The 12493-nt window shown below is 43.7% G+C and overlaps 1 protein-coding gene across 1 annotated transcript in view; it reads right to left on the bottom strand.

Annotated features, from left to right (window-relative positions):
- The window catches only part of EPAS1 (endothelial PAS domain protein 1), a 90192-nt gene that overhangs the window by 12051 nt on the left and 65648 nt on the right, over positions 1–12493 (bottom strand). Inside the window, exon 7 of the mRNA XM_021925252.2 lies at positions 4377–4483. Within this exon, the coding sequence (XP_021780944.1) occupies positions 4377–4483 (107 nt within the window). The remainder of the gene's footprint in view (positions 1–4376; positions 4484–12493) is intronic.

Raw genomic sequence — 12493 nt, 5'->3', positions numbered from 1 at the left:
ACAATTTGTTACACGTTGGTAGAGAGTGTCATGAGGGGCCACTTGGGAGGATATCCAGGTTCTCCTGGTAGGCTTGCAGGCCTCCTCCCCATTCACCAGCCCCGTACAGCTGAAGAATGTGGCTGTCTTCATACTAGTGCAGTTTAGTAATCCTTTACACTTACGTTTTGCTTTCCTCTTCAAAATTTAACAAGCACCTGCAAGGTGCAAGAATTCCTGTAACTTACATTTGTATAGTGTTCAAAACTATCTGATAAGATGAATTCATTTCTGCAAAGCATTTAGAACAGTGCCTGGCACATAGGGCACTCACTAAGGATTAGGTCATCATCACTGCATTTCATAGGCAACACCATGGGGTGCCTGTTATTATTCCCACTTTACAGCTGAAGAAACTGAGGCTTAAAACTACAGAGTGATTCCACCTCAGTGGAAACAGTAGACAGAATTATAGTTCAAATTAAAGATTCCTAGTCTAAGCTTTTTCTGTTTGCTCTTAATTTTTAAAAATAAATGTCATTGTGGTCAAACTTACCTTCAATAAAACACACACCCATTTGAAGTATACAGTTCAACAAGTTTTGACATACGTACAGTGAAGGCGTAGAACTTTTCCATCACCGCCCCCACCACCCCATTTTTTATGCCTCTAGGCAATCTTCATTCCCACCCTGGTTCCAGGCAACCACTCTTCTGCTTTTTGCCACTATATATTCGAATTGTCTTTTCTAGATTTCCATGTAAGTGGAATTGTATAGGAGTATCTACTCTTGTGTCTGGCTTCTCTACACTCAGCATGTTTTGAGATTCATCATGGTGTTGCAGGCATTTGTGGTTTATTCCTTTTCATCAGTGAGTTGTATTCCGTTGCATAGCTGTACCATAATTTGTTTATCCATCTGCCTGTTGATGGATGTTTGAGTTGTTTTCAGTTTTTGGTTGCTGTAAACATTTGTGCATAAATCTTTGTATGGACATATTTTCATTTCTCGTGGGTGCAGCTAGGAGTGCAATTGCTGGATTACATGTAAAGTATATGTTTGTAAGAAGCTGCCAAGTTATTTCCAAAGTGGTTGTATCATCTTGTCTAATCTTTTAAACAAAATCCTGTGCCACAGGAAGGATAAGTATTTTCTTTTAATACAAGGAAACTGAGGCCAGAGGGTTATGATTTGCTTCACAGCTTACAAGACAATAGTGACAGAGTCTGAGCTACACAACACGTCTTGTGGCTCCTAGTACAATGGTCTCTTGATTACCTGGGTCCACAAATTCCTGGAAAGACCAAATTTGCTGTTGCCACTGTCCTAAACCATCATGGACTCAACCAAGGAAACAACTTTTACCCTCTCTGCTCTCCCTTTAGCTGTGCCAGAGGCTCCTCTGCTGCACTAAAATGATTCTTGCACAATTTCAAGTGCCTGTATTTAACTTATTTAGACGGTCCTTAATGCAAACCAAATTCAGGGCTCTTACTCTTTTTGATCAAACAGTGCAGCAAGCAAAGGTTTTAACTGCATTTCTAACAATTGCAGGCAAGGGCCTGTTCTGTCAGTAGAATATAATTAACGCCAGCTTTCTAATCATCTGGTCATTAATTCCAGCCTCAGTGAAGGGCCTGCTGCTTAATAGATAGGAAAATAAGATTAAAGGCCATAAAAAGCCTAACAGCACATAATATCCTCATATAACAAAGGCAAACTGACCCCTAACCTCGCCCCCAGAGTAACAATGTACAAATTATTAATCCATTTGGAAATTACAGCTTTCAATGATCTAAATCTGGTTGAGCTTCTCCAGGCATTTCAACGGTAAACCTTTACAGGCTAAGACACACATGGGTGTCAATGGGGGACCCCGGTGTGTGACTCTGGACCCGTCTCAAACCTGAGCGTCCAGTTATTCTAGAGCATGTGTGTGACTCTGTAGTGCAACTTTATTTGCAAAACCTCAAGGACAAATGAGAGACACGGGTCAGGGGCAAGGGGCAAGCTCCTGTCAGTTATAACTGTCATTAACCCAATTTCCAACCCATGCAGATTTCCCTTTGCTGGATGTGGGCTTGTCCCTTTGCTAGCTACGGGTTTCTGAGCTCAGGGCAGCTTTACTTGGCTCCATCAGGGTGAGAGAGAGCCTGTGATTTCTATTTGGGCTGTGAATTACCTTTTAGTGTGCCTAATGCTTAAATACGTGGATTCAGTGAAAAGCACCTTATTTTCTCTAGAGTCAGCAGAAAACATGAACCATTTTTATCCTAACCCTTTTTATAGATTGAAGATGTTCTAAAGAAGAACAAGAGGGAAAATCCTTTTTATATGCCTAGTGAGAAGTCACAATTTTTCTTTCCTTTGACAGTAGCTTCTTCTGCTTTCCCATCCTAGAAGATAAAAGACAATACCCTCCTCCAAGAATTCCCAGAAATTTTTACATTTGTCCCTTGCTTTGGCTTCACACCCTTAGCTTGGAAGGAAGGCTAGACTTTTCCCTAGTTTTACATCTAAAGTCAGGAAGGTCCAGAAAGCCGGGCCCTGGGAAATCAGTGCGTCGGCTGGGCCAGAGCCTGGGCCCCTGAGTCCCAGTGCCTGGATGATTCTGTCACCTGCCTTTGAAAACAGGAACCCCTCAGGGACCAGGAAGCATGAAGGAATCCCAAAGGGAAGGCTGGAACCACATGTTACAATTTCAAAGCTTGGGCAGGCTAAGGTAGGGTCACATTCACAGGCATAAAAGAGTACCTCCACGCCTACCCCATTTCTGGTGTTCCTGAGTGGGGCTGAATCTAGGTGGTGGTGGTGGTTGTTGTTGCTGCTGTTGTTGTTGTTGTGTGTGTGTGTGTGTGTGTGTGTTTTGCCAGAGAGCACAGTGAGAAGCTTCTCTGAGATATCATAATGGGCCCTGTTGTACTGTCAAATCAAACCCAAAGCCATGAGGAAGAGGCAGAGGAACCAATAAGAAAGAAAAGATCTCACTCCTTAAGAGTGTTAACCATGTTCACATACAGCTTGCGGGGTTGTGGCTCTGTTGGCTGCTCTGAACTTGGCTGCCCTAGCCTTGGGATAGATGGATGGATTTAGGAACCATGGACAAATGGCTGCACTTCATTTTCTCCCTTGCCAGCAGGGCCATTGGGAATCTTCTCAGACTTATTTTACCCATTTTTAATCCTCCCATAATCCTCTCAGCACCACTGTCTGTACCACTGTGGGCACTTGTTTTGAAGCATTCTTTTCCAAATATAGTTTTGCCCATGGGTTTATATAGTGCATTTAGTGCCTGTTCTGTACCAGACCCTATGCTAGATACTGAGGTTAAAGATATGAGCCACTTGTTCCCACAGAGCCCACAGTCCTCTTTTTTTCCTCAGAAATAAGACCCCTTAGGGCAGGAATCAATTCTACCAAGTTACATCACCCCCAGTGGGCCAAGTACAGGGTTATAGGCCCAGAGCCCTTGCACAGTGATGAGTTGCATGGATTCAAGGGAATGGTCCTGGATCACCTGCCTATAGGAAGCCTGAATTGGAAACATAGCCAAGGATACACTCTAGAACTTCTCTGTCCAATATGGTAGCTACAAGCCAAGTGTGGATATTTACATTTAAATTAATTAAAACTACATTGTATAAAATTCAGTTCCTCGGTTTCTCTGGCCACATTTCAAGAACATTTCCACTACAGAAAGTTCTATCGGGCAGCCCTCTTCTAGAGTCCTTGCACAACTCAGGCTTCCTTCAAACTGCAAAGCAGAGTTTCCATACGCCATCCCTGGGTTGCCTGGACAGCCTTTTCTAAAGCTCCCTTGATCCAGCAAGCAAGCTCTCTGAGAACTGTGGCCTACCTCAACACATGTGTTAAGCTGGACCCATAATATTTTCCCTTCTGTTCAGCCTGAGCCTCCCTGATCCTTCAAGGTCCAACTCGAGTGTCCTTGCCTCAACTCCCCCTGCCCTCCTCTTCTGTGAACGTATGTACTCGAATGTACAGCATGCACCCAAGTTGATGATAGGTTGAATTACATGTCACTCTCTACAGTGCTGTTCCACAGGGTGTACAAACCACTGACTGCACACAGGCACTCCGTGGAGGTGGTATGGGAGATTGAGACTCAACCCACCCTCTAGGTGTCTCAGCTGTGGACCTTGGCACGGGTGTGTCTCCCTGGAGGAAGTGTCCTTTTTCTGATATGCACCAAGGAGTCTATAGGCTGGTGGCCAGCCTTGGTTTTCTAACCATCTTGAGGGCATGAGTCTTGTCTGCCACACAAGACAGCAGCTCTGTGGAGGAAGTGACCTGGTCTTCTTTCTCACCAATCACCCCCTACGCAAGGCCAGATACCACAGACACAAGGAAGCCACAAGGGGCACTCCTGGAACTCACAGTTCTGGTGACTCTTGGTCATGTTCTCGGAGTCTAGCGCATGGTAGAATTCATAGGCTGAGCGGCCAAGCAGCTCCTCAGGGTGGTAACCAATCAGTTCTGTGATTCTGAGTTTTCAAAAAGGCAGCATGTAAGGAAAAAAGACCATATTAACTTAGCACAGCATGTAGGCAGCAGCTAACCCCAGAAGGCAAATCAAACACACACATGCAGACGAACACAATCCAGACTTTCTCGTTGTACCATGTATCCAAGCAAAAGAACACTGTGCTCAATCTGCAATTGCAGGTTTAACCAAACCCCTGTTGGTCCTGCCCTTCCTGAAGCCATGTTTGGGAGGAGAGAAAAGCACCAGTTCTGAGGACTCCCTCTCCCCACCACCCCGGTACACACACATGTCTGTTCTCCAAGTACCACTGGAAGGGGCTCAACTCCAGGTTTTTGCAGATGAGGGAGTAGACATCCAGGAAGGGCAGACAATTGCTTGATGCCTACACAGGTGTCCAGGGACACAGCAAGAATGAAAACTGGGGCCTCTAGTTGCTAGGTCAAGCTCATTCTAGTAGAAGGCAGTATAAATGAAACATGAAAATGATGTGGCCCCAGGTAGAGCCACCTTTGTCTCTGTGTCAACCAGCATGTGAGAGGGAGTCCAGGCAGGCAGAGGCAGTCTGTGCTTAAACCTTCACTTTTCTGCAGGGCCTGCCTGTGACCTCAGGTGCCTTCAGACACCAGGTTTGCCTTCCATGACTTTTTCCACTTGTCCCCCACATTTCAAGGAAAGGAGGGCAGGAAGGAGGTGCTGAGAGGAAGAAATACTAAATCATAGTCACAGAAATGTGCCTTATACTCCAATAGGCAGCTCTGAGATGACAGCACTTGGCTGTCATTTCAGTGTCCCTTTCTTCATTCTGTAAGGTATCTGGTTTTGATGGGAAGTGGGCAGAGGAAGGGGTACATGTGGAGAACCATGAAGGATCACTTAACACTCTTAGGACCCTTTGTTCTGTGCTGGAATCCCTAAAATAAAAAAAAAGCCCTGCCTGAGAACCACCAGGTTGGCCGCTTTACCCAATATCATGTCCTATTATATTAGGCTATATCATACCTCCATATTATCTCTCAAAATCTAGGTTCTCTCACAAACTTTAAATAATGGCTTCACTGTCTTGTTTACTTGGCCTATCACAAGTTAGAAGTGATGCCACAGTCTCATTATTACAACTCTACTTCAGAAGGCATGACTCCTGGATACAGTCCTGTAATTTATCCTTGTAGGGGATCAATAACACAGAGAGGAAAGCGGAAGCAGTGGCTCCTTATTTCCTGTCTCTGCTCTAAACCCATCCCCCAAACAGTTCAGCTTTCATATGTCTGTCAGACCAAATTGCCCTAAAATACTATTTGCATCCTGCCACACCCCTATTTGAGTATCTACAACTTTCACTTTTGCCAACCAGACCAAGAGTAAATGCTGCCTAACTTTCAGTTCCCCCGAGAACCTACTCTCCACCTTTTGAGCAATTCGATTTTCAACTCATCTGTAAAATGTTATGCACCCTCTGTCATGGAAGACCCCTCTCCCCTCAGTTCCCCATGCCTGGAAAACTCATTCTTGCTGCAGAAGCTTTATGCCTTCTCTTCTCCCCTCTTCTGCAAGCCCTGACACCTCCAGGACCAGCTCAAAGCCTCATCTTCTTCCCAGAGCCCTCTCCAATTCCTCCAGCATGACCTCTCTCATGAAGTCCTAAGGAGTATGCACAGTATTACAGAAAATTATGCATTTGTCTCCTCACATCCTAGGCTGTCAACCCCTGAACTCAGGGACCACTTTCTCCTTTTGCTTCCTCTATAATGGGTGCTTAGTAAAAACCTCAACAGCTGACCAGTAGATTGATTTTCTCTTTGAACCTACGGTACAGACAGACACCTGTCTATCCCAGCACTGCTAAGGAACCTGGGCACTAAGGATCTACTTTTCTTTCTAGAATAACGCGATTAACTGTCTCAATGTGCATGCACACACACATGCGCACATGCACACACACACACACACGCAGAACCTGTCATGATATTCTGTCTATCCTTTCTTCATTCTGTAAGGCATCTGGTTTTGAAGTGGGCAGAGAAGAGACAAGTTCTCTGCTTGGGTGAGACTTTGGAGGTTAAAGCCTTTGTCAAACAAGGAGCAGCTCAACAGGGCTGAGAGGCTTAGGTCTCAGCTGATTCAGCCCAATGGAGATTTCTCCAGTGAGATCCTAGCAGCTCATTTGTGCCAGCCAGCTAGTCTCAGAGCAGAAGGATCTGTCCCTTCGCTTGACCCTGAGCAGAGAGGTCTCTGAACTCATTAGCAATGGATACATTATCTGGCAACCTGACCCTGGGGCTGGCACCCAAGTACACCTTGGCAAAGGTGGAGACGGGGGGGAACAAGGAGACAGAACAGTGCTGGTCCTACGATCAACTAGCTTCGCTGCTGGGTCAGATGACTTTCAAGCTTAGCCTGGGAACTAGAACTGCATGAGTGAGCCCTGCTGACAATGGCCTGGCCATCTACAGGCTCACCGACTTGCCAGATAAACTGCTTCTGTTCCTGGGCAGGTATAGAATTTTCTAGAGACCCTCCAAAATGAGTCTACTGGCATGCTAGGAAAGATGTCTTTCTACTCTCCGAAGGAATTAAATTTCCTTTCGAGATTACAATCTTTAAATTAAAATGTTCAAAGTAGATGTTTATTATAATCAGCCTCATAATAAAATGTTTATCTAATTAATGTATCATCCATTCAAAGGCACACAATGGGCATGTTTTGGAAGTGGACAAACAAACCTAGATTTCAGAACTGCCAGATATCTTCCCAGTAGCAGCTTTCATTTATCTTGTCAACTAAAATAAATATTTAATGTCTTTCTTCATTCCTTTAAACAGACTACTATAAAAACTGGGAAATACACCACATCCCAAACACAATTGAAGAACATTTGAGTTGTCAAACCTCACAAAGCCAGGAAACCCCAACTTAAAGCTCATGGTCATTCGCCCCCATGTGCAGGCACGTAGACGCCAGTGGGGAGGTTAATGAACCGAGCTTGTTTATAAGGTCGCTCCTACGGCACACAAGGGCCTTCCCCGCTCATTTCCCCCAGGCTCCAGACAAGCCTTCCGAGCTGGGCTGTGATAACACAGGTTCATCTGCTCTCTCCATCAGGGGCCAGGGAACTGTTTTTTTTTTTCTTTCTTTCTTTCTAATTAAGGACCCCTGACTCACTGGGAAAAAGAAAATCAGTTGGAGGTCACCCGTAAATTTAAAAGTCAACTCAGTAGGGCTGTTCTAAGAGAAGAGAGAAATGTATGAGGACTTAATTCACCAGATTTCAAACATAAGAACAGAGGATACTTTTTAATAATAAAGTCAAAAAACAGCAGACCAAGATGCAGTGAGGAGAGAGATGCAGATAGATAGGCAGCCACAAGGAGGCAGAGGAAGGATGAAAGGAAATAGGAAATATGGTTTTAAAGGGGGTTGTTAAACTCTGAAGTTGGTGTTACCCCAAGTGCATATGTGGGCCAGCTCTCTGAGCTCCAGACTTCAGAGTGAGATGTGCCTTCAAAATGTAAAATGAATGATTCATTGCCCTTTACTCTCAAAACTGTTTAGAAGCTCTATTTAAAATACACCACCTATAGCAGAGTGCTTGCAAAAAAATTATTCTCTTGGCTTCAGTGTGAGTGCTGCCACCTCAAGGGGCAGAGAAAAATCCACCCAAAGGCCTGAGAAGGCTCGCTCTTCTTCCCCACGTGTAATCGCCAGCACCCATCCATGTGTGGTGCAGCGCCACAGTCCTTGACTTCAGATGCCACTGCCTGGAGTCACGCAAGATCTGGCTGCAGTTTTTACCCCGTTCCCTACACGAGTAAAGGATTTGCTAGGTAAATTAATCATGTAAGCAAGATGGTGAGAGAGTATTTAAACTGTTTAAGAGGATAAAAGTTTTAAGCACTTCGTAACCACCTATTTGTTTTCCAAAGAATGTATCTGCTAATAAATACTTCAAGTCGGCTTGCTTTCCTTCCACACTCTGCCCATCGCCTCTCCTCAGCACCCCGTGATTTATCTCATTTTGGTTTCTATATGTGCTTATAAGCTTTGACACTGCATTTCCTTACTAATACCTACACTGTTCACTAACTCAGATTTCAGTGCCTTTGGTTGGTTTTAATGTATTTTCATCTAGATTTTGTTTGCTTTAAACGGTACTTAAGCTTTGTGTTTTCCTCAAATACTACATGGTTATATAAAATCTATACAACCAGCTCTGTAATTAATGGGAAATCCATTTCTATCCTGTCTGTGGAGTGTTACAGGGTACCTGTGGGGTAAGTGTATACGTAGGAAGGTTGTGTGTGTGTTTTACAACTTGTGGCTCTTTATTTATAATTATCCTTACTGACATTATCTTTAGGATCCTCAACCTTTCCCTCACTTTTACCATTTTTACTTATTCTCAACTTCTTTGTACAAAAACAATTCACCATAAATTTATCCACAGAACTTGGAATGTAGGCATCTTGATTTATTAAACTGTAACTCCTGATATTAGTATGTCCTATGTTGCATGAATCCAATGACAAAACAGGGTTGCCCTCAAATTCTTTACCTGTAAAAATTGTATGACCCTCTTTGTTGATTTGAAATTTTTACTGTAATTTTGAAAACTTTTCCCCTCGTGATACTGCTCCTATCCACATAATTTGGTTTTATAATTTATTTCTAAGATACAGGAAGACTCCTAAAACTAACAGAATCTTAGTAGGATTATATGATAATTAGAAAGGCTTTGCTTCTATCTCCCTGATGGCTTGGCTTCCTTCACAGTTCTCTCTTTCACCACTAGATGGCACCTCCACATGAATTTAAGAACCACCCTATTTTAAAGTTAAACTACTTGGGAACAACTTTTATCTTCCTTTTGGGTAAATGGAATGTTGTATTTTGTACCATTCACTGTGGTTTCATTAAATGGCTTATGTCTCAAACTCTCAACTCCTGGAGATCAGGAATCATCTCTTTTACTTTGATGTAATGGTCTCTGGCACACAGTTACATGGCAGATGCTCAATAAATGACAGCTCGTAACTGGTTGCTCAGTATTTTGGGAAACAGAGTATAATGCCTATATCTGAGTCATTAATGAAGAAAAGATCATTAATTCCATCAATAATCAGGACATTTTTCTTTTACCCTGCTACTGAACTTGCTCCCTTGTCTAGAGCAGTTGACCATAGGTACATAAATGTGATTGACATAATTGTTATGAAATTTACTTTTTAAAGTATTTACTATTTTTAAAATAATTAATGCAAGACTTAATATGGTACTCTGATCCCTCATTAACAGGAGGACAAATGCATTTTGAACTATCTGTATTCCTTTATTCAATTTCAGATGTTTCAGAATAGGTTGTTTCAGATTCAACTGATTTGACCTGAGAGTTCAGTGTAAAATTAGAGTTGTCTTTTTCTCTTCCACTTCTCTCCCTTCTTTCCTGTCTGCTTTCATCTTTTTCTCCATGACCCTTTTTCTTTTTTTGCTTGATCGTGTCTATGGTCTCAGTATATCTAAGACAAGTACCAAACTGCTTCAAAATTGATTTTGTGGATTCTAACTGCCATACATTTTCTTCAGATTCTAACTTTTCTTGTAGGAAAACAATCCCCTTTGTGGGAATCACAGCCCCTTGTGCAGATGTCATTAAACCTAGTGAATTTTCTGATTAAAATGGAGAACCCCTCACACCCCATTAGGTATCATGGACAGGCATTGGTTTTTGCAGCATTTGTCTCTGAAGGGGAATTGAGGTGGAGAGTGTGTATATGTGTGCATGTGCATATGCTTCTCCCCATCCCAACACAACGAGTGAAAACAAAACGAGCTACCAAAACCAAAAAATCCCAGGCCTCATCAAAGCAATTAAGATATAACACTTAGGGATTATGGACTTAAAATAGTCACTTCATCAACTGTCTAAGCCATGTCTGTGCCCTTGTTAACTAATCTGCTAATCGGTTAAACACAACTTCTGTGTGACACAGCATTCTATGTCTTTAAATGCTTCTACATGCAGCTCTCCAGCACCACTGAATTCAGACTTGGGGCCATGTAATTAGATTTCTTGAAAGGCAAGATTTTGCTGAAAATGCAGTGTGTCCCACAGAACTTATAAGCAATATCCCCCTCTACATTATGAGTCACAAAGTCCTAAATCACGAGGCTTGATACTTCCTTTAAGCCAGAAGCTACCCTGCCTACCAGCCCTGAGCCAAACTAAGAAGTCAGCAGAGCGTCTTTCCCCTTTCTATGTACATTTCCTCTCCAGCCACATTTAGACATCCAATTCCTTGTGTTTCTCCCCCTCTTCTTTTGTCCAAAGGTTAGTACCTTAAGAAAATTACCTGAAACTCATTTAAACCAAGATAATGAATAAAGGATAATGCTGAATTACCCTTTCCAGAGGATTTCTTCTCACTGTAACAAGGATCAAAATCTTAAACTGAAAAAAAACTCTTCTATTATCTAGGGATGCCAAGTTATTTTCTGGGACAGTAGGGTTTTCCGAGTGCTTATGGAGTCACGTTACGGATGTGCTTCACTCACCAGGGTGAAGCACATATCTGACTTTCATCATCCACAGCACTATATATGCTCCCAGGCTATATGGCTAGGTCAGCTTGAGCCACTTCACCTCAAAGCCAGTGACACAGGAGCTATGCACTGGGATTGTCCATGTTATCTCACAAGACTACTGAGAAGGGTGCATGAAGCTGTGTCTTCTGCCCAGAATGTTCACTTGAATACAAAGACTGCATCTGATAAATAACTTTACCTATAACATGGATTCCTACAGTGCCTGTCACTAAAAGGGCGATCTTCTTCTTGAACCACCATCATTATCACCACCACCACCACCACCACCAAGTGCAATAAATGGTGACTGTGTCGAAGTTCCAGGACGAAAGGCTTCATACATGACATTTTCTCCCTATGAGGTTAGAGCATTTCTTTCTACTTATATAACTTCCCACTAGCTGCAAAAGCTGTGAGTCTTGGCCCTACTGTGGTCAGAATTGAAGGACAGGAATGACTCAAGGATACTTTTACAAAAGTTCTGAAATTGTGCCACAAGTGGTGGCCAACTCTAAGAAGGGGCGACCAACCAACACCAGACCAGTCTGGAATCAGAGGAGAGAAACCCCATCCTGGAGAGAAGGGTCCCTCCCATGAAGAAACCAGATGCCCTTGGGATGTCCAGCTGATAAGAGAAAAGTGGATAGGCCTGGGGGAGGCTGAGCAGGAGCTTTTTTCCTGGGGTTCCGTGGTTTCCTGCTGGCTAAGACAAGGCAGATTCTTGCTGATCTGGGGGTCAGATTCTTCCTCTTCCTGCCCCCCAGCCACTAACTGCCTTCAGAAGTGATTTCAGCTCCTTGAGTTTAGTGGAAGATTTTGCTTTGGAGGAGGCCAAGGACAGGAAGTAAGATATAAGCAATAACAAGAAGCCTCACATGTGTTGTGGTGTCTTGACTTCTCAAAGTGCTTGCACAGCCATTATCTCATTTTACAACAACCCCATGAGACAGGTTGAGAAAGTGTTATCTCTATTTTGGAGAAGGGGAAACTGAGATCTCAGGGTTTCCTGAGGAGAAACCCTAGAAGATGAGAAAAGAGTGACAAAGAGCTGCCACAGGAACTATCACCCTGGGACACATGGCGGCTCTAGATGCTGCAGAAAGCTGAGGTCGGGCGGGGAGATCTCTGCCAGGAAGGGCACATCCGGGGTGTGCTGCTCAGCAAGCCTCAGTGGCACTTACTCAAGCCAGGCCTACCCTAGGCCCAGTCTTCTGCATTTCCTGCCCTCCCTGGGGCCGGGCATTGCTCCGGGCATCAGTTCTCCCCATCTTCCTCCTACTTCCCATCATCAGGCTCCACAGTCCCAGAGGCAGGGCTGGTGGGGGAGTTAGGAGCTATAGGGTGTCTAAATACTCCCTCCTATGACAACTCCAGCCTCTTCCCCACCTGCTTCAATCTTCTAAATGAGCTAAGAACCCGAGATGGCATGAC

Source organism: Papio anubis, chromosome 14, assembly GCF_008728515.1.
Source record: "Papio anubis isolate 15944 chromosome 14, Panubis1.0, whole genome shotgun sequence".
NCBI lineage: Eukaryota > Metazoa > Chordata > Mammalia > Primates > Cercopithecidae > Papio > Papio anubis.
The sequence above is the reverse complement of the archived record's forward strand: the minus strand, read 5'-3'. Positions and strand labels throughout refer to the sequence as shown.